The following is a 21,045-nucleotide window of genomic DNA, read 5'->3' as shown; positions in this document are numbered from 1 at the left end:
TGTGTGTGTAGTTGTTGGTTTGGAAGATACAGTAATTGCATTCAATTCAGCTGAAGCAGTTTGAACACACATTATGAACAAGTGCTAATCAGAGTCATTCATACGATGAAGGAGAACATCACATTTTCATGATTTAGTTGCATTTGAATCACTCACTGTGAAGTTAACATTAGTAGATGGCAAAGGAAATATTGGCTTTACTGATCTACTAATATGCTAGTTTTATTGGTACGGAAAGGTTTATATAATAAATCTATTTTCTACCTATCTTGTTACACCTACACCTTCACTGCTTTTGACTTCAATAAAAAAGGGATTTTGACGAAGGAAAAATCTATTTCTGGGGAGAGACCTGTGACGCCCGGTAAAAAGTCCTTCTTTCTACCTTTTCTGATATAAATCTTCCAAATATACCAGAGAAAAATAAAAGCATGGAATGTAGAGGTTACTACCCTCGCGCGAGCACCTCGTGAGTGTCGTGTATACATCAGGGGCGTGTGAAAACCACTATTAAATGAAAGGGAGCTGCTTAATGTAGGTGAACTAGAGCCAGCAGCAGAATCTGACAAGGTGGTGATGAAAAAACCAAGGGGTGGAAGAGCAAGTTGCAAAGAAGACTGAAGATCAACATATGTAAAATGAAGCATATGATGAATGAATAGGAAAATAGCTGTGTGAATTCTGTACTGAATATCAAAGATGGTGTCACAAGAGATGATTTACATTAAAAAAGCTACAAGGAGTGATATTTCAAGAAAGTTAAACACATACGGTACATTTTAGGCAGCTAAAATATCACTCTTTGTAGCTTTCTTTAATGTAAGGTGTGATATTATAGCTGTGTTCAATTTGGAAAACAAAGTAGTTAAGAGCCATACTTAACAGAAAGACCAGTTTAAGAGGGTCAAATATTTCTATTACCATAGAAACACACTAAACTATGGAACAGGAGTAGAGAAAGTAGTAAGAGACTACAGAATGGATGACATGGAGAGAGATTGCTAAAAAATCTGATAACTTTATTATCAATATTACAAGCTAAGCAAGAAATGTAGGAAAAGCAGAATGTTATAAGCATAAAGACCACAATAAAAAGAACAGAAAGGTAAAGAACAAGCTATAAATAAGGTATAAAAGATAAATAAATGAAAATATAAGCCATGATTAAAAAAATAAAAGATAAAACCAACAAACAAAACTGTAGAAATATTAACCAGTTTGACATAAAAGCATTTGTAACAAGTTTGAGCTTCTGTACTTTCCCAGATTCCAGTACTGTACTTGACTAGGAATATTACAGCACAACCGGAATAAAACTTCTAGCATACTGTGTAATAATGAACCTTGCATGTGAGAATTTCCCATTAGTAAAGAGAACTAAGACTTATAAAGAGTGCACAGTGCCTGCACTATTTTCATGCAACAGAAACATGAACTCTTACAAAGAAAATGGAAGAGATTTTGTCAAGTTGTGACCCTACAATGTCAAGATTCTTGCCTGAGTGTAGTGACAAGGTCATACAGTATTGTGAAAGGAGAATTGGTGGAAAGTTGTGATGTCCACATGAAAAAAGAGGTTATAGCTAAAAGGATCAAGTTGGTTTAGAAATTAGATGATAAGGGATGAGGAGCACTTGGTCAGAAGGTGAATGATGAAAACCTGTACAAAAGTACAGGATACCCAACAGAGGGAAAAGCTACTGGATAGTGTTCTAGGTACATATGTAATTCACATTAGATTTACACTATTACAAAATTTCAATTACTGTACTATTCATCAACATTAGGCTTACATATTGTGTTCTTAACCTACATAAGAGTGAGGGTATGAAAACCACCATTGTCAAAGTATGAATTCATACATTTATAAAATTACTCAACCATCAATTCATTATCAATATACAACACTGAAAATCATATCAAATGTTGTATAACAGGTATATATTTAATAGGATAATTTTTTTTTTCAAGTCATCACTTAATTACCTTGGCTATTCTTGAATACAAAAAACTAATATAACAACAAGATAACCTAGGAAATACTAAATGATTTTATACTATAGACGAGCACACATTTAATGTGTGATGCAAGTCCAACAATAAACAATTTGGGTTAGTGACTTGTACTCTACAATCTGTTTAACAGACGGCAGTGGGAACATGAACCTTCAAACTGGTGCCTTAATAAAAACACTCAGATACCCTGTTAGTTTGAAATTCCACAAAACTCATCCCTGTTTTGCCCGTAAGAATATTATTAGCACAAAATACAAAGGCAAAGGAATGGACATATCAGTAATTTGTCAATATTATTCTCCTGTGAAAGCCAGTGATACAGGAATATACAAAATAAAATTACAACTACAGCATGTTAAACTGGGAGCAGATAAGTTGTGAATTACTTGGTGGGATATGATCTGCAATGGCACAGGGGAAATTCAGTGGACTTGGTTATTCATGCCTCGGTGACTGATGGAACCGAGGCCTTGTAAGTGATATCATCTGGGAATTCACAGGAAAAAAACAGGAACTAGAATAGATGATGAAACAAGTATTTACTTCAACAATAAGGAATTTTTTAGGTGCTAATGGTAATACAGTACAGGAATATACATAGCAAAATTCTTCCTTATCCAAATGATACACTTACATAAGAATGACTAAGTAATAAATATCAATTAAATTGAATTTCTTGTCTTCCACATATTTCTTTGGCAACAAACAAACTGAAGCAACATTCTACCTTTTTATTCAAACAGCTACAGTACTGTACAGCAAACTGTGCTGGAAAAAAAAAATTAAATTCATGCTGCAAGTATTCTGTATAATCAAATGACCGTTAACAGACACACTTTAGCATCAACAGATTTACACATATATAGTTTGCAGGTTTATCATTCTTCATCCTCTTTCCACAAAATGCAATGCTAATGTATAACTTTTTCAAATTCATTCACCAAGCTACTCATTAGAAGGTTGCTAACTCAGTATTTCCTATTCTTTTAATCAGGCACTTAAAATGAAAAAAAAAATGTTATATAAAATGGCCTAAAATAGTGAAAATCATTTACAAAATACGTACCAGGTAATAAAGTGACAGGCATGCATTAAAAGTCTACTCACATTGTGTTTCAAACACAGTGATACCAACACAAAAATAAAAATAATGCTGCTTTCTATGGAATCCATATAAAATAAACACTTTTGGCAAATAAATTATAATCAAATTTTGCTTATTACCATTTGCAGTTTAGTTCATCAGCTGCAAAAGATGATTTATTAAAACTTATAAAGTTATGAAAAATTCAGCAAAATAAAAATATAAAAATATCAACATTCCTCTTACAGTAGGCCTACTTCTATTAACCTAAATATCTGACAAACACATTCGATAGATTAAATGTCCGTACGTTTATACCTATTGGCCGTGACTAAATCCACAGACTCCCAGTATCTATTTTTGTCAAGATTATATTGCTCACACTTCTATCTCTAAATTGAAAGGGATAATGACTGCAATATTTATCACTATTCAGAACAAGATGTGAATTCCTTTAGGAATTACCAAACAAGGATTCTGCTTCACAATTTACAACACACATGCAAAGCTATTTTTTAAACTGTTCAAAGTTTATTTATGGCAGCTTAGTTTACAAAGTCAATATGATTTTACAATATATGAAATAAAATATGCCACAAAACACACACTGCTAACAAGGAAGCCTGAATTATACACAATAATTCCTCTAAAACTATGGCAATTCTTTTTATACTATTTAGTTGCAAAGGAATGGACATGGTGCTACAAGCAATGGCCAAATGATATGTGCTACGTAAAACTGCACAATCAAGGAAAAACTTACAAGATGAATCCAAGATGGGAAAGTGATATGAAAGTGATGTTAAACAAGTATTGCACATTACTTTTCAAGATAAATTCTGATTAAGGAAGAATAGAACAGTATTGAAGATGTGAAAAGAACAATTATAAAAGGGAAATGGATATGTCTTAAGGAAGAGTCCGACCCAAAAAGATAGGACTACGAACATGATAATAGATTAGGGTTTCTGAAATGCATCACCTGTAAATACTTCAGTCGTTACTCTTTTGAATATCAAAGTTGACTTCTAACATACAATATCAACATGAACAGAGGATGTCATTTATACGGAGTTCAATGCGACTACTCAATACCACTGTATGCACTCATTACTTATTGGCAATAAAAGCTCACTTTATATAAAACTCTCCATTTCAATGTAACATTTCACCAAATATACAGTTGAACTCGGTTGAGTCCCTTGTCAGGCTGGAGGAACGTAGAGAATAGAGGTCCCCCTTTTTTGTTTGTTTCATTGTTGATGTCGGCTACCCCCCAAAATTGGGGGAGGTGCCTTGGTATATGTATGTATGTATGTATAAATGGTGAACACTGGAACTGCTTATCATTATCAATGACAATTTTCCCAAAGAATCTGAAGTAATAAGTCTACTTTTAAGCTATCCATGTTATTCATAAACTGTACTGTTATGTTCTGACCTCTTACTTATATTAATTTCATATTCAAAAGCACGTGGTGATTTTACAACCTTCAACTTTTAAGAGTAAAACCTGGGAATCTTTTTTCTGATTTACACAAGTGTCAACATTTACTGAAGTTAACTACCAAACCTGATAAAAATATCTAGTAAAAATCTATTTTACTCCTCGTTTTCCACTTTCCTGTATGTGCATGGTAATTAATAGTAAAAAGTAATCTTGAATGATCACTCTTCAATAACCTTGAGAAGATAAAAATACCTGAATCCTACTAGGAAAAGAAAAATAAATCAAATTGTGTCCTGCAATGATATTCTATGTATGTGTACTGTATTTTCTAAAGATGCAATTATGGCTTTTTCCTTAATAGCATATCTTCTGATAAATCATCCAAAGTTTAAAAAAATGGGCTTGGCTGATAGGTCAACTAAGAGCCAATAGGAGGTCACCATAATTTACATGTATAGTGTACAGTAATCAAAATCAATAATCTTCTTATATAAATTTCTGTCCACTTGAAAGTCCCATGAGAGGCCCTTCTGATAATGATCACTAGATTTAACAAGCACTCCTATAAACTGGGCATATAACCTGCTAATACAGTAGAGTATCTATAACTGTACTGTACATATATTTATTTTAATATTTGATTAAAAATTCCTTTTGCTAATTATTATTGCAATCACATTTGAGTATTCTACTTAGTTTAGTGCAATTCAGCAGAAAACAAAACATTGTGCAGTGGTAATAAAAGGATAACTTGATTATTGAAAGTTCAATGAAGATATTTCATTGGCTAAGAATGTTCTAAATTTAGCCTGCTGTAAATTCATATCACCAGATATTGAACGAAGAAGAAATATTCTGCAAGCTATGGTGGATATATGGAAACAGTTTTAAGGTTTGAATAACTTGACTTCACTCCTTTTGGGTACCCTTAGAATCATGAAAGATTAAAGAGAGCTTTTTTTAATTCAGTGCAATAATAGAAATTATAAATACTGTATCTAATCCAGATAAAATATTTTGAAGATAAAAAAATATAACAGAGCAAGGGAACATCTGAAGCTCGGTTATTTTAGTAAACTTAATAATGCATACAAAAAAGGCAAAGGATGGACTTTCAACTAAAAACTTGACTATCAACTACAGAAAAGATGGAGCTCAACCCAAACCAAAAACATTTTAACTAATGGACTACAGTATAAAGCACTCAAAAGAAAACTAAACATAATACAGAAAACATTTTCTAACAATCTACCAAAGTTGCATATATCAAAATCAACATCACTTAAAACCACATTGTTAAAGCTCATTTTTCAATGGTAAAGCATATACTAATTATCAAATAACAAATTACATACTGTACAATCTTCAAACTTTGAATACTGTTAACAAGTCAAAATTACCTCAGATAAAAAAATATTCAAAGTCCTTTTTATAGCATTTAAAGCTCCTATAATCAACAACGTTAACCACCAGACCAAAAATACAAAGCTCTGAAAGATAATGGTCTTTTCTATTTATAGAAATGACAATCGATAGCACTTTAATCTTCAAGGTAAAAAAGAAATCCAACATAGGATATTAGTGCATACGAAATATTCTTTACTGTAATTTTCCAAATGTTCGTAAGAATCCATATAAAAATGTACTGTACCACAGTCAAAGCTTCTTAAATAACCATTAACTTATACACTAATAGACTATGTTATCTAATAAAACTAACTCTCTACTTGATTTTCCTTTGGTGCACGCGTCAGTCGCTTCGCTCCTCGGTTGGCTGGGCCCTTGGGCTTAGCAAATTTGGGACGGTGTAAGTTTCGCTTGGGGTGAATTTCATCCAATAGGTATTCTTCGGTTAACTCTGCACCTTCTCCGATTTCCAGCTGTTTAAAAGAATTTTTATATAATTCTCAAATGACACTTCTCATTAACCTACATGAGCAGAATTCTAAATAATATTCTGGTACATAACTGCAAACCTCTTATTTCATTTATGACTTAATAATAGGTATCAATCTTTAACCGAGTGTTGAATGTGAACTTGAAATAAGAACAGTGGAACATACCATAGGTGATATCTTTCTCATCTTATATGCCACTCTACAGTTCTGCACCCATCTTGAGAGTATCATACAGTATATGATTTTAAACTTTGTATAAATTCAAGCAAAAAATAAACTTTATAAGTTACTTTTACAGTACTACGTCCCTGTCTAGATGGGAGGTATGTTTGGTGGCTTTTCAGCCATTACATAACCTAAATGGCAAATTTAGACAAACTGATATGAATACTGAAACCTCTATTTAGGGGGAAAAATTTACCTATATTGTAATAATAAAACTTTAGACAATACAACACAGAATACATTATGGTCACTATAAATAAAAAAGAAAAATTTAAAAAATTAACAATTTACTGTATACTAAGATCTTACAAGAAATAAATTCAAGCCTCAGTAATGGATCTACCCAAGTGAAAACACAACCTAAGCATCATTCCATTGATCTGAGGACAGGAATTTTTGGAGATTTATTTTCTTCTCTCCAGGCTATATTTACAATGAGCAATACAAACTGCTTTACAGACTTGGTGTATGCTTTTATCACTTATTCTTTACAATTCAAAAGTATTTAAGCTTCATTCGAATTCTGAATGCATAATTTCTAGACTTTAATAGGAAAAGGATCTGACGTAAAATGTGAAAAAAAAAAACAATTGAAGCAACACCCATTTACAGAGAGAGACAGCTAAATTATGGATAAATAAATACATGTGAACATAAAAAATAGTAATAAAACTACCTCGGGTGCATATAAAGTCATAAAAAAAAAGCAATTGAATCTTTATGCTGATTCAGAATATTGTTGCTAAGACTTGAACACAGGAAAGCAAATGACAGACAGAACATCCAAATTGCTAGGCCACAGTTCATTCATCAAAAATCTCTTAAGTCATTTGTATTTTTCCTAACTATACAAACCCGAATCGTATATTAAGAATATACTTTCAGCAGATGGATACAGCTGTTAAAATTTTAATAATGTGGTGATAGTTACTTTTGCGAGGGGGGGGGGGGGGGGAGGGGGAAACTACATCCACCCGACCAGCTGCTGAAACCCCACTTTGATCTTCAGCCTTGGACTTGCAGGGATGTTGAGGTGGGAAGAGCACTACGGTCCCTTGTCACTGTCCGGTATCGGAGCATGGTAGGAGCTTAAGGAATAGAGGTATCATGCAAGTGTGTTAACTGACGCACATCTGTAGGGTTCACGGCCATGGGGAACCAGCACGTAGGGATCGAGTGTGTGGTATGTTCCCATAACGTATCCATGGGATCCAGTGCGTGGTATCTTCCCATAACGTATCAATGGAATCCAGTGTGTGGTATGTTCCCATAACATATCCATGGGGATCAAGCGTGGTACGTTTCCATATCCCATCTATGGGTATCCAGTACAAGGTATAATCCAGAACTTTTTCAAGAGGATCTGGTGTGAGGTGATTTACTGAAATCTTCATGTATGGCTAGGGCATGCTGGCGAATGTACAACACTTTTCTATGGCTTTATTAGAAGATTAAGGTGAGGTGGCACATGCATGCAGGAAGAGAGCTTGTGGGCACGACCACAGGAGTCGAGTTGTTGTTTCTGCTTTGTCTTTGGTGAAGGGAGTCAAAGGGACTCCTATTAGCAGATTGCCTATCCCACAGGGAGAAACAGTAGGAGTCAAGCGTATGCAACTCCTATTAATCGGTCTCTTGGACATTTTTATTCATAAAGGGGGAAAAGAAGGGTGGAGCCCTTCTATCCCGATCGACAGTGTGAGAAGAGAAGAAGGTGAGGCAGAAGTACAGTAGAGGAAGATCTTAAAGTTCTTCTTTTAAAGGTCATTTAAGTGGATGACGACACTCCAACGCAGAAGAGGTCATGGGAAATCCATGGAGACAGAACAATTAGATGACATGTCCTTCGTGCCTTTCCGAGAATAAGAAGATACCGAGGGAAGGAGAGTAGCACCCTTCTGCTTCACATTTGGTGGCAGTAAAACCTACCTCATCCAAGGGTCCTGCCACCCTCTTTAAGATTATATTGTAGCCATCACACATACATGGGAATAGACAGCAAATAGGAATGCCATCTACAGTAACAAGAATGTGGATATCGACAGGTTCGACAGAAACCTGTCACACAACTAAAGTTAGCAGTAAAACCTGCAAATCTGTCCTTCCTTCTAAATATCCCTCATCAATGAAAATCTTCCAAAACAATTAACTAAAAGAACAAGCAAAAGAATAAAACAGATAGTTGAAGGTGCTGAAAGTATGTCTACTAACCGGCAGCTGAAAACAAAGTGAGGGCTCAATGGTATGTCGGGTGGCCGGGGCTTCCTTGCCACTCGGCAGTAACTACCGCCACCTTTTTAAAGTTTTAACAGCCATATCCAGCTTTGCTGGAAGCATACACCTATCAAAAGACAAGGGTTGTATTTGTGTAGAAATAAATAATTATTTTCACACAAATGTTTAGCAAAACTGTAATAATAAAATGACACTACTGACTATAAATTACATCATATATAGCGATGGCTATAAAGCTTTCTTTGATATACAGTACTAGTACCAATGAAACATAAAAGCTTCAAAACCATTATTATTTGTAACACAAATAAAATCTTTCTACCTACACTATGTGAGCACAGAAGAAAATAAAACGAAAATTACGTGACAAGGAGAGCAAAATGAAAATGAGACAAACAAAGTGAGTAAGCAAAAATGTATGAGGTATAAAGCAGAATAGAAAAAAAAAATGACAAATTCGTAGATAATTTGTATTTTTCCTAACGATACAAACCATATCTATTTATTTAGGGGTATTACTTTCTGCGAAGCTGAAATGACGAGCCATTAAAATTTAGCAAGGGTTAATTACCCCATACCGCTAGTTAGCGGGGGTAGGTAGGGGGGTAGCTTGCTACCACTCCCACTCGCACACCGGTGATTTAGTTCACTTTGCTTGGAGGTAGGACTTCAAGGGGGATAGGGCTGGCGGGCAAGTTTGTATAAATAGCTAAGGTTTGTACCGTTGGGAAAAATACAAATTATCTACGAATTTGTCATTTGTTCCGTAACTGAAATACAAACCTACGCTATTTATTCAGGGGTGACTCACCCATTAGGAAGGGTGGACGTCCCTGCCAATCTGGCTTTACCCGGGGGCTCCTTATATGAGTATGTTAGTACTCAAAATAAGGAGTCCCTGCGCCTCACTAAAACCTTGCTACGCAAGGTCCGTGGCCTATTCAAGCTGTGTGTCTAGATATTTAGAAGTGTGACTTGTTTAGGTAAAGTTATTCCAATCTTTTTGTAGAAAAAACTGTTGTAACCAAGACTTTCCCAATACCACCTCGCCAGGGTATGGGGAAGCAACAGTATTAGCTTAATACTAGGTTCACAAGGGAGCATGGTTTACCTGCAATGGTTTGAGGTCAGCTTATGCAGAGAACCTAGAATGCTGCTTTCCTCAAGATAGGGGAGAATGAAGAAAAGAATAAGAGCCAGACAAATCTTTTCATTCATGCAGACTAAAACCAGGTAACAGTGCCCTCAACCTTCTGCTACTTGTCCAATAAGGAGCTTGAGGTATACAACCAGCTGTTGTGCAGCCACCACAGGACCGATAGAGATCGTATCGAGTTCCCGTGGGTCACGTCTTGCAGGAAAGGTTGTGAAAGTCACCTGGTGCATTCACACCCTTACTTGCAAAACCGGAGTCACAGAGTAATCTGCTTAGAACGGCCAGGGGCATAGCCATGCCCCTGACATCGTGAGTCGACATGTTGAATGAGGATCTGGATTCAGGCCATAATTGATGACTCTGTGAATCTAACAGAGATGATGTTTTGGTGATCCTCCTCTTGTCTCTCCCAGTGCTGATGACAAGAGAAAGGACCCAGGTGGGCTGTTGCCATTCTCTTGAGGTAAAGCCTCATACCTTACCCCGGGTACAGTAACAGATGATCTGGATCGTCAGTTACCGAGTGGAGACTTGTGTAGGATCCGTCACCGTTGGAGACTGTGTCTGGCAACATACTCAGGGACGAAACTGAACATTGCCTTTCACCCTTCTCATTAATGGGCGATGTCGAAAGAGAGACCAGGAAGTTCCGCTGACAAAGTGTGTAGGAACACTGTCTTCTAAACCAGGTGAAAATTTGTTGCCTGGTGAAGTGGAACGTACGGAGGTCTCCTTAGAGACCAGAGAACTTGAACCATGTTCCGAGAGGGAGGTCTCAATTCCGACTGGGAAAAGGCAAGTTGTAAGTCCGCATGAGTTAGGAAAGATCTAGCGATGAGGGGATGTCCCTTCCTTTCAGTTTGAAGGCGAGGCTCAAGGTTGAGTGATCATCTTTACCTGCTGAAACTGAAAAGGGGGGTCTTTTCCTCTTGCATATACTCAAGGATTCCGCTATTGCTGGAATAGAGGTATCGAGTAGAGAGATGCTTTCCCATGATACCAACCACAGAAGATGTTATACTTTGCCTAGTAGACTGATGATGGGGAATTCCTCAGATATCTAAACCTCTTCGCAACTTATTGCAAAAAGCCTCTGTGAGAGAGGAGGTACTGGGTAGTCTCCAGGCGTACAATCATAGCAAAGCTATAGCTTGTGGTAGATGTCTAAGTGTGGTTGTTTGTGATGTGGAGAGGGTTCTCTTGGAGGCTCTATCAGGAGCTGCAGAAGGTTTGGAAACTGTTCTACATAATGCCATAGCGGAGCTATGAGAGCCCTTGAGAGGCTGACCGATGTTCTAGCCTTCTTGAGTACCCTTCTCCAGACAAAACAGGGACGAGACATAAACGTCGTTATTGTACCCATCGTTGTTGGCATGCTTCTTGCCAGAGAGCCTTGGGGTCTAGGACTGGGGAGCAGCAGAAGCCTGAGGTTCAGGAACGTTGCGAACAGATCCCTAGTTGGAGAACCCCGTAAAGTCGGGACTTTGTCGGCTACAAGGTGATCTAAAGACCATTTGGTACACCTTATCTGAGATGCTGTGCACAGATTGTCAGCGAGCACATTCCTCTAGTCTGGAATGAAGCGGGCTGATAGTGGTACCAAACGGACTTTGGCCCATCTTAGTATTTATACAGTTAGATGGGAAGAGGCTGCGAGCAAGTTCCTTCTTGCTTGTTCATGTGAGCCTCTATGTGGTGTGTGGTGTTGTCGCTTATCACATCAATGAGTGGCCCATTAGGAACTGATGAGGCTGTTGAAGGACCGGAAAGTTGGCCTTCATCTCTTAAGAGATTTATGTTAAGGTACTTTCAGACTCTGTCCAGAGGCCTGACGACGTGTGGTGCAGCACTATGTTCCCTCATCCCTTCTTTTGATGTGTCTAAGCACAGCATTAAGTCCGAGGGGTGGGGAAGGATGAGAAGGTTATACCACTCCGTAGATTCTAGACTGACACACCAGGCCTGATTCCAAAAGGACTCAAGCCGCCCCTGGAGAGAAGAAATATTGAGGCGGCAGTTGGAGGCTAGACAGGCCAGAGATGAAAGGTGTCCGAGGAATAAAATAGTCACTCTGGGCTGGGAGTTCTCGTTTTGAGAAAGGGTCTTGTGACTTTTCTCCGCCTGTCTTTGATGAGAAGGTTTTGTGGAGATTGGTGTCCAGAATCATTCACAGATACACCAGTCTTCTGAGAGGGAAGTGGGGAAGACTTCCACAGGTTTACCTTGATCATCCGATCTTGGTAAAAAGACTTCAGAAGTTCCAGTGCTAATGCAAAGTTGCCACCAAGTCTGCTAAGGTCAGTCAGTCGTCCAGAAACGGAGGAGACAGAAGCCGATCCTGTGAGACCAGGATGGGTACTGTGGAAAGACCGAAGCACAGTGCCCTGAACTGGTGTTTCTTGTTTGTCTAGACTGAATCTTCAATCCTTCCTAGAGGATGGATGGTTTGGGCCTGGAAGTATGCGTCCTTTAGGTCCAGCGGGCATATGAAGACCTGTGGTCTTGGTCCTTGTCCAAACTCCAACATGGTGTGGACATCGACCCAAAGGGACAGCTTCTATCGGATCTTTTAGCATGGGAGATTGTTGACGCTGGGGTCTTGACTTGTGGTGTAAAGGATGGGACGCGATACCCTGTAAGGATTCTTCCTTGGGAGAGAACTCCTTTAACTGACAGGAGTAAGGCAACGCTTGACCCTACCATGCGCCCTGATGGGATTGATGCTATTCCTTAGTGCAGCAACAGTCTGTCGAATGTTAATCAAGGGTTAACGGCTGGGTATCGTGGTTACTGTGCAGTTTGAGAGTGCTCGTGAGTAGTCACCTGTCGACATGCCGCTGATGGGGGTTGTCGATCATTTGCCGATCACTTTAGTGGATTGGTGTGATGGCGAACGGTGAGTAGCGAGAAGTGTGTTGTATGCCTTCTGATCTAGGGAACCACGGGCAGAGGTTGACTAGTAAGTCTGAGTCACGAACTGCTGGTGAATGGTGAATTGCCGATGATCGGTGAATCGGCGATCTGTGAGCCGAAGATGGTAACTGATAGGCAGATGAAGGCTGTCTGGTCAGTCAGCTAAGGAAGGTAATCGGCTTGGAGAGCCCTGAGAGACAGCAAAATGGTTTAATGATAGTCAGTTGGTGATAGTGAGCCATTAATGATCAGCGATCAAACGCGGACCGGTGATGGTGAGCCACTGATGATCAGCGATCGATCGCAGACCAGTGATCGGTGAGCTAAAGATCAGCCAGCTGACGATTGGCTGGTCACAGATCAGCAAGCTGACAATTGGCTGGTTAGAGATCAGCAAGCTGACAATTGGCTGGTCACAGATTAGCAAGCTGAGGTCGATGATCAAAGAATGATGAGCTGCCCATCGGCGATCTAGTGATCAGCAAGCTAATGACTGGTTATTGACTAGTAATTGGCGAAGGGCACGCTAGCAATCAGAGATCGTTAGCAATTGGAGAGACTAGAGATCAATAATCAGAGAGAGACAAGCTAGCAATTGGCGATCTGGTGATCGGCGAGCTAGCGATCAGTCAGTTGATGATTTCTCATTGGTAATTAGAGATTTGCGAGCTAATGATAGGGCGTTTGCAACATTCAGATCGTGTTTGCTGACGGTGGTACTGTCAAGAAAAACTCCTGAAGAGAAAGGGACCAAGGGTTCCCTGTGAGGAGTCTCGACCAATGGTAGATGAGTTTGATCTTGAATCCTTCTGTGAAGCCTCTTACATCTTTTCCCAGCGGCCATGCTGTAATGCGTTTGCAGGGAGAGGAGTGGGGCAACGGTGACCTATCAAAAAGTTTTCATTCTTTTTGCCTATTGCGCGAGTGCGCAGGAGAGTACTGGAGCGATGGTGCAAAGGATGATGCTGGTGCTCAGTTTCTGCTGAAGCACAGTTTTCGGTGAATGCGCAGAAGAGACCTGGCGAGCAAGTGAGTGCTGGCGCATTAGATCTGAGAACACAACTGCACAGGAGAGCACTGGATCGGATCTGAGAGCGCAAAGGCGCAGAAGAGCGCTTGCGAGCAGGTGAGCACTGGCTCTTTGTCAAGAGCTGGCGCATTGGCGAACGCTGGATCTGAAAGCGCATGTGAGCAGGAGAGAGCTGGATCTGAAAGCGCAAGTGAGCAGGAGAGAGCTGGATCTGAAAGCGCAAGTGAGCAGGAGAGAGCTGGATCTGAAAGCGCAAGTGAGCAGGAGAGAGCTGGATCTGAAAGCGCAAGTGAGCAGGAGAGAGCTGGATCTGAAAGCGCAAGTGAGCAGGAGAGAGCTGGATCTGAAAGCGCAAGTGAGCAGGAGAGAGCTGGATCTGAAAGCGCAAGTGCGCAGAAGAGCACTGGCACTCAGTAAGGCACAGTATAGCATGTTGTGCAGTCTCAATAGAATGCGCAGAAGCGCGCAACTGGTCGCGCGGGCGCATGAGCACACGATTGCGGGTGAGAACTTGCGCGTAGGAGAGCGCGGGTGCGCTCGCGGATGACGGCTGGGGCTCGGAAGGCTGCTGGCACACGCACAAGTCTGCTGGCACACGCACAAGTCTGCTGGCTCGCGCGGAAGTCTGCTGGCTCGCGCGGAAGTCTGCTGGCGTGCGGAAGAGTGGTGGCGTGTGGAAGACTGCTGGCGCGCGCGGAAGTGCTTGTGCATGGGCGCGGATGACTGCTGGCACGCGCGGAAGTGATGGCACGCAGGAGAGCTAGCACGCAGGCAGACGCTAGCACGCAGGCAGACGCTAGCACGCAGGCAAACGCTGGTGCGCAGAGATAGTTGGCGCGCAGAAGAGCGCTGGCGCGAAGGAGATCGTTAGTGCACATTAGAGCGCTGGCGCATAAGAGAGCGTTGGCACGCAGGAGATCGTTGGGCAAGCAGGAGACCGAAGTTGCGCGGGTGCGCGCTGAGGTTTGGTGAGCTCTGTTGCACTGGCGATCGTAGGTTGGCTGGTGAGCTGGCAAACGTTGCTCTCTGTGGCGAGGTTGCGCTGGTATGTCGGCAGGTCAGCTGGTAAGACGATCAAGAACTGGGATATGCCCTTTGGAAGGGCGAACATCCACCGATGGAGATCGCGAATGATCCACATTAGAGTCCAGGACCGAAGTCTGAGGACTAGCAGCAGCGTCGTCAGGAGAAGGTCCAGGAACAGATGACGTCCATGAGGGCCGGTGGACCAGCAAGCTGACCTTCAGCAGTAGCAATACTCCGAAGAGAAGTCTCTATGAGTGGCCCCTCTCGAGAACGAGAAAGGTGATCACTTCGCAAGAGAGACTTGCCTAAGACAAGGCTCTGCCCCTGAAGGAAGAGAAACTCAGCAAGGGGGGTGCGTAGTCTAGGCGAAGACAGGAACGGCAGTCGGAGTCGATGAAGTGATGAAGATGCAGGAGGTTCTCCATCGGAAGGGAGAAACAACCTCACACCTGGGGAGGAAAACTCTCCCTCGGAAGGGAAAGTTGTCCAACCCCTGGAGGTGACCCTCCTGGAGCGCTCTAAGATGATCTGACAAGAGCGCTACCTGAGGAAGCGTAGCCGGAGCTGGTTCCTTGGAGATGAAGTGCTGATCAGGTGTTGCCACGGGCGTACTTCTAAGAGAAGGGATGACGCCCATAATGACGTCCTCTCACGGACGGCAGTGACAGCAGATTCCCAAGGACTGAACAGAACAGCTCTGCTTAGTCGTAACTCATAGTCGAACGAAGAAAACTGCATCGCTAACTGAGGAAAAATAAAATAAATCATGTAACAGAAAATTCCCTCGGGAGGAACGCCTGGTCTGCGATGGGAGGGGAGACCACCGAGGGAACAAACATAAAATAAGTACTGCGCCCTCCCTTCCCCGTTCGACATCCACGGGAGAAGGGGAGCGGAGAGTACTGTAACTATAATAAAACAAGAATTACAATTATTTAAATCAGTTAAAAATATTCACTAATAGGAAGAACCACTGATCCTCCGATGGACGAAGGGAAGTGTTCCCCACGGAGAAGAAGCGGAAAAGTTAAATTACAATCAATTATAATTTCACTTCAATAACTGAGAAAACAATCAGAAGCGCAACCTAACCTGCGAACGGAAAAGGTGCTCCCCCGTCAGTATACTGTCGGAGGCCCATGAAAGGGAATGGCCTTAAGAAGAGAAAGACCGTAGTCAATCTCTGAGAAGCCTCTCTCTTCGCTCAGTAATCCATATGTTTCCCGTAGGAAGAGGGAAAGGCGAAGACAACAGTTGAACGAGGAGGGTCCAAACAATGACGAATCCCTGCGGCGGCGGCAGAGTCAACGGTAGGTTATCTGCTGACGGGAAAACCGATGGACAAGGGGTGAGAGGTCAGAAGCGAAGGTTCCCCAACCTTGCGCAAGTGTCTTGAGAACCTATCGTATACGTATTACACACAACGCAAACACTGAAAAGGAAACTTACAACATTTCTATATATATACATAAACATTAAGAATATATATATCTATATATCTATCTATCTCTATATATATATATATATATATATATATATATATATATATATATATATATATATATATATATATATATATATATATATATATATATATATATATATATATATAAGAAAAAGAAAGTTATAAGACAAAAATTAATGGTACAGTAGTCCAAAACAGGCGAGGAGGAAGAGCGGACACAACCGGTCTCCATCCGAGCCAAAAGTAAAGTGAGCTAAATCACCGGTGTGTGGGTGGGAGCGGTAACAAGCTAACCTGTCCCCTTAACCCCCGCTAACTAGCGGTAGGGGTAGTTAACCCTCGCTAAATTTTAATGGCTCGTCATTTCAGCTTCGCAGAAAGTAATACCCCTAAATAAATAGCGTAGGTTTGTATTCCAGTTACGGAATAAACTAATATTAAGTGTCACAAAGTCCCAATGAGCATGAAGGAAATATGAAACACTAAATAGCTAAATAAAGGAACATAAAACCAAGCTTCCAAACAGCTTTTTAAGTCATAACTAGGGGAATGAAGTTTATCTGTATGCTCCAATTCTTTGATTTATTAATACAGTATCTTAATGTGCAGTAATGTAATGTTTAATAAGGTTTAAGGTAATTACAGTACTGCATTAGCCAAATTCACAACAATTCATGGAATTTTTATACATCTTTAAGTAAATTATATTCAAATAAAAAATCCTTAGTGAAAATATTGTGAATACTGTAAACTACTTAAGTGAAAATTTATTTGCCAAACTACATAACATTGATACTATGGAATAAAGTAATTTCCCAAGCCCTAGGCTTGGGGTGGGCATTAGACCTGAACTTCAAATTTTGATATCTTGGCTACTTATTAAACATTTGTTCAGATTTTTCTAATAGAATTGATATGAATTATAAACGTAAAGTAATGAATGTAAAAAATAAAACATGAAAAACAAACGGAAATTAACGTATTTGACGGCCTATAGGAAGCACTTTTTGCCCCAAAATTTTGGCTAAAAAATTCCCCTGCGTCTTATACAACGTAGGTAAAGTTTGAGACCTATGGTAGGCTTAGGCTAATCTAACCCAGCTTATGCTAGGTAGCTTCATAATGCTGAATCCCCTACTGCTGCTACCTCCGCGGTCATCTAAGGCACCGGAGGAAGCAGCAGGGCCTACCGGAACTGCGTCACAATCGCTCGCCATTCATTCCTATTTCTAGCACGCTCACCTTGCCTCTCTCCCATCTATCCTCCTATCACCCAGAGCTTTCTTCACACCATCCATCCACCCAAACCTTGGCCTTCCTCTTGTACTTCTCCCATCAACTCTTGCATTCATCACCTTCTTTAGCAGACAACCATTTTCCATTCTCTCAACATGGCCAAACCACCTCAACACATTCATATCCACTCTAGCCGCTAACTCATTTCTTACACCTGTTCTCTCCCTCACCACTTCGTTCCTAACCCTATCTACTTGAGATACACCAGCCATACTCCTTAGACACTTCATCTCAAACACATTCAATTTCTGTCTCTCCATCACTTTCATTCCCCACAACTCCGATCCATACATCACAGTTGGTACAATCACTTTCTCATATAGAACTCTCTTTACATTCATGCCCAACTCTCTATTTTTTACTACTCCCTTAACTGCCCCCACCACTTTGCAACCTTCATTCACTCTCTGACGTACATCTGCTTCCACTCCACCATTTTCTGCAACAACAGACCCCAAGTACTTAAACTGATCCACCTCCTCAAGTAACTCTCCATTCAACATGACATTCAACCTTGCACCACCTTCCCTTCTCGTACATCTCATAACCTTACTCTTACCCACATTAACTCTCAACTTCCTTCTCTCACACACTCTTCCAAATTCTGTCACTAGTCAGTCAAGCTTCTCTTCTGTGTCTGCTACCAGTACAGTATCATCCGCAAACAACAACTGATTTACCTCCCATTCATGGTCATTCTCGCCTACCAGTTTTAATCCTCGTCCAAGCACTCGAGCATTCACCTCTCTCACCACTCCATCAACATACAAGTTAAACAACCACGGCGACATCACACATCCCTGTCTCAGCCCCACTCTCACCGGAAACCAATCACTCACTTCATTTCCTATTCTAACACATGCTTTACTACCTTTGTAGAAACTTTTCACTGCTTGCAACAACCTTCCATCAACTCCATATAACCTCATCACATTCCACATTGCTTCCCTATCAACTCTAACATATGCTTTCTCCAGATCCATAAACGCAACATACACCTCCTTACCTTTTGCTAAATATTTCTCGCATATCTGCCTAACTGTAAAAATCTGATTCATACAACCCCTACCTCTTCTAAAACCACCCTGTACTTCCAAGATTGCAAAATATAAACAAAATATATATAACAAAAATATATAAGCCAAGACAGAAAAAGTGAAAAAAAAAAAATAAAAATATTTGAAATCCCCCGATAAAACTAAAGACTTTGGACCAATAAGAGTAGATCAGAACTAAACATGTATACAGTATACTGTACAGTATATCAATCTTTAATCAACAAAAAAAGTTTTTTTACTCAAGTTATTTATGGCATTTACAGATACAGATGAAGAATCATAATGTTTAATGATCTGATTCTTACCTACAACTAATCACCAATATCCTGAACCTATGAAAAGTAATGATATAACCATAGCCATACTAATCTTTTAACATTCCCCTAACTACAGTTAACTAGATTGGTAAGACAGGAGGATTCACTACTATCCACTACACTGCCATCATCTGGGGTGTTTATTTGCCTTCATCTTTTATACTTACAATAGATGTTCGTCAAAACATTTAGAAATGCCTACTAGAATTGTCCTCAACAATATTAAATATTTCATCCTGCTGCCCCCAACCCCCAAAGTAAGAATCATATAATCAAATGATGTTCACAGAACTTTTATCTTGGCCTTGAACACAATTATTTCCGGGTGAGTAAAAGATGGCAAAATATAGAAAAAATTAAGCATATGTAAAAGTAGGTATCTATAAAATACTGCAGTCTGCATTACATTAACCCTTTTACCCCCAAAGGACGTACTGGTACGTTTCAAAAAACCCATCCCTTTACCCCAATGGACGTACCGGTACGTCCTTGCAAAAAAATGCTATAAATTTTTCTTTTCATATTTTTGATAAGTTTTTGAAAAAATTCAGGCATTTTCCAAGAGAATGAGACCAACCTGACCTCTCTATGACAAAAATTAAGGCCGTTAGAGCAATTTAAAAAAAATATACTGCAAAATGTGCTGGGAAAAAAATAACCCCCTGGGGGTTAAGGGTTGGAAATTTCCAAAGAGCCTGGGGGTAAAAGGGTTAAACATGGCAAAAGCAAAATTTGTAAACCAGACATAAAACCAATCTATGAATAAGGATAGACATAAAAAAATGGAAAAACACTTCAGGCAATTATTTAAATCATGAATTTTAGGTTAAATGCCCAAATTTAAATAAAGTTCCCAAGACTGATGCTTCAAACACAGGAAAATTTCATAACATCAATACATAAAAAAATTACAGAGGTGCATTCAATCTTGTAAATAAAGTAAAAATAATCAACTGAACGTCCTGATGATATAACATTCACAGTGTTATAGTGCCTGATCAGGCAAGAAAATTTAGAGCATTTTTTCCTCTTACATATACAATGGCATTCAAGTTTTATTCAACAACACAAAAATCAGTTTCTAAAAATCACAAATTTTAAGTAATTTGTATTTTTCCTAACAGTATTTACCTCGAACTACTTTCTTAGGAATTGAAAAAAACATGACAAATTATCAATAAATACTGAATTATAATTTCTTGCATGACTCGTTATACAGAAATGTGCGAGTGCAAAAATATATAAAAAAAGCATCTCAATATCTCTTTCTACTGTATTCTTTTTTTGTCTAATCTTTCCAATTTTTTTTTTAAAGAAATTTTCCCAAAATAATCAATGCTCTGAAATGTGATTTCAAGAGCAAAAGCTTTAATCAATCGAGAGAGAGAGAGAGAGAGAGAGAGAGAGAGAGAGAGAGAGAGAGAGAGAGAGAGAGAGAGAGAGAGAGAGAGAGAGAGAGAGAGAGAGAGAGAGAGAGATTTTTTTTCATTTTTTCATCAGTCCAAGTACCTAAATCCTAATGCAACAATTCCAAGTGTTTACAACCTTTTTTCTTTATGATATAAAATGACACTACAGATCTTCAGAAAATATCTAATCAACAAAAAAAAGCCAACTATTGTATGTTAGCCTTTATTGAGAGGTGTTGGAAACCATGAACAAAATTCAAAACTTTCAAATAAACTTGCACTAATTTTGGTATTCAACCTAAATCTTTCAAAATATGGAGGACCTCTTGTGATAAAGTACTGACACGAAAGAATTGTACGTGATTATACACTTATATCGTTAACCACCAAACCTTACAGAGTTTCTGGAAGGTAACCACAAGAAAACTTTGTTTGAAGACAAGAGTCTAGTAAAAATAATAAGTAATATA

The 21,045-nt window shown here is 39.6% G+C and overlaps 1 protein-coding gene across 1 annotated transcript in view; it reads right to left on the bottom strand.

The window, feature by feature from the left end:
* Positions 1-1,840: 1,840 nt before the first annotated feature.
* Positions 1,841-21,045, bottom strand: part of twf (twinfilin actin binding protein) — a 57,507-nt gene continuing 38,302 nt past the window's right edge. Inside the window, exon 9 of the mRNA XM_068393331.1 lies at positions 1,841-6,430. Within this exon, the coding sequence (XP_068249432.1) occupies positions 6,266-6,430 (165 nt within the window). The 3' untranslated portion in view covers positions 1,841-6,265. The remainder of the gene's footprint in view (positions 6,431-21,045) is intronic.

Source organism: Palaemon carinicauda, chromosome 19 (genome assembly GCF_036898095.1).
Source record: "Palaemon carinicauda isolate YSFRI2023 chromosome 19, ASM3689809v2, whole genome shotgun sequence".
Classification (NCBI taxonomy): Eukaryota; Metazoa; Arthropoda; class Malacostraca; order Decapoda; family Palaemonidae; genus Palaemon; species Palaemon carinicauda.
This window is presented reverse-complemented; position numbering and strand designations above follow the sequence as displayed.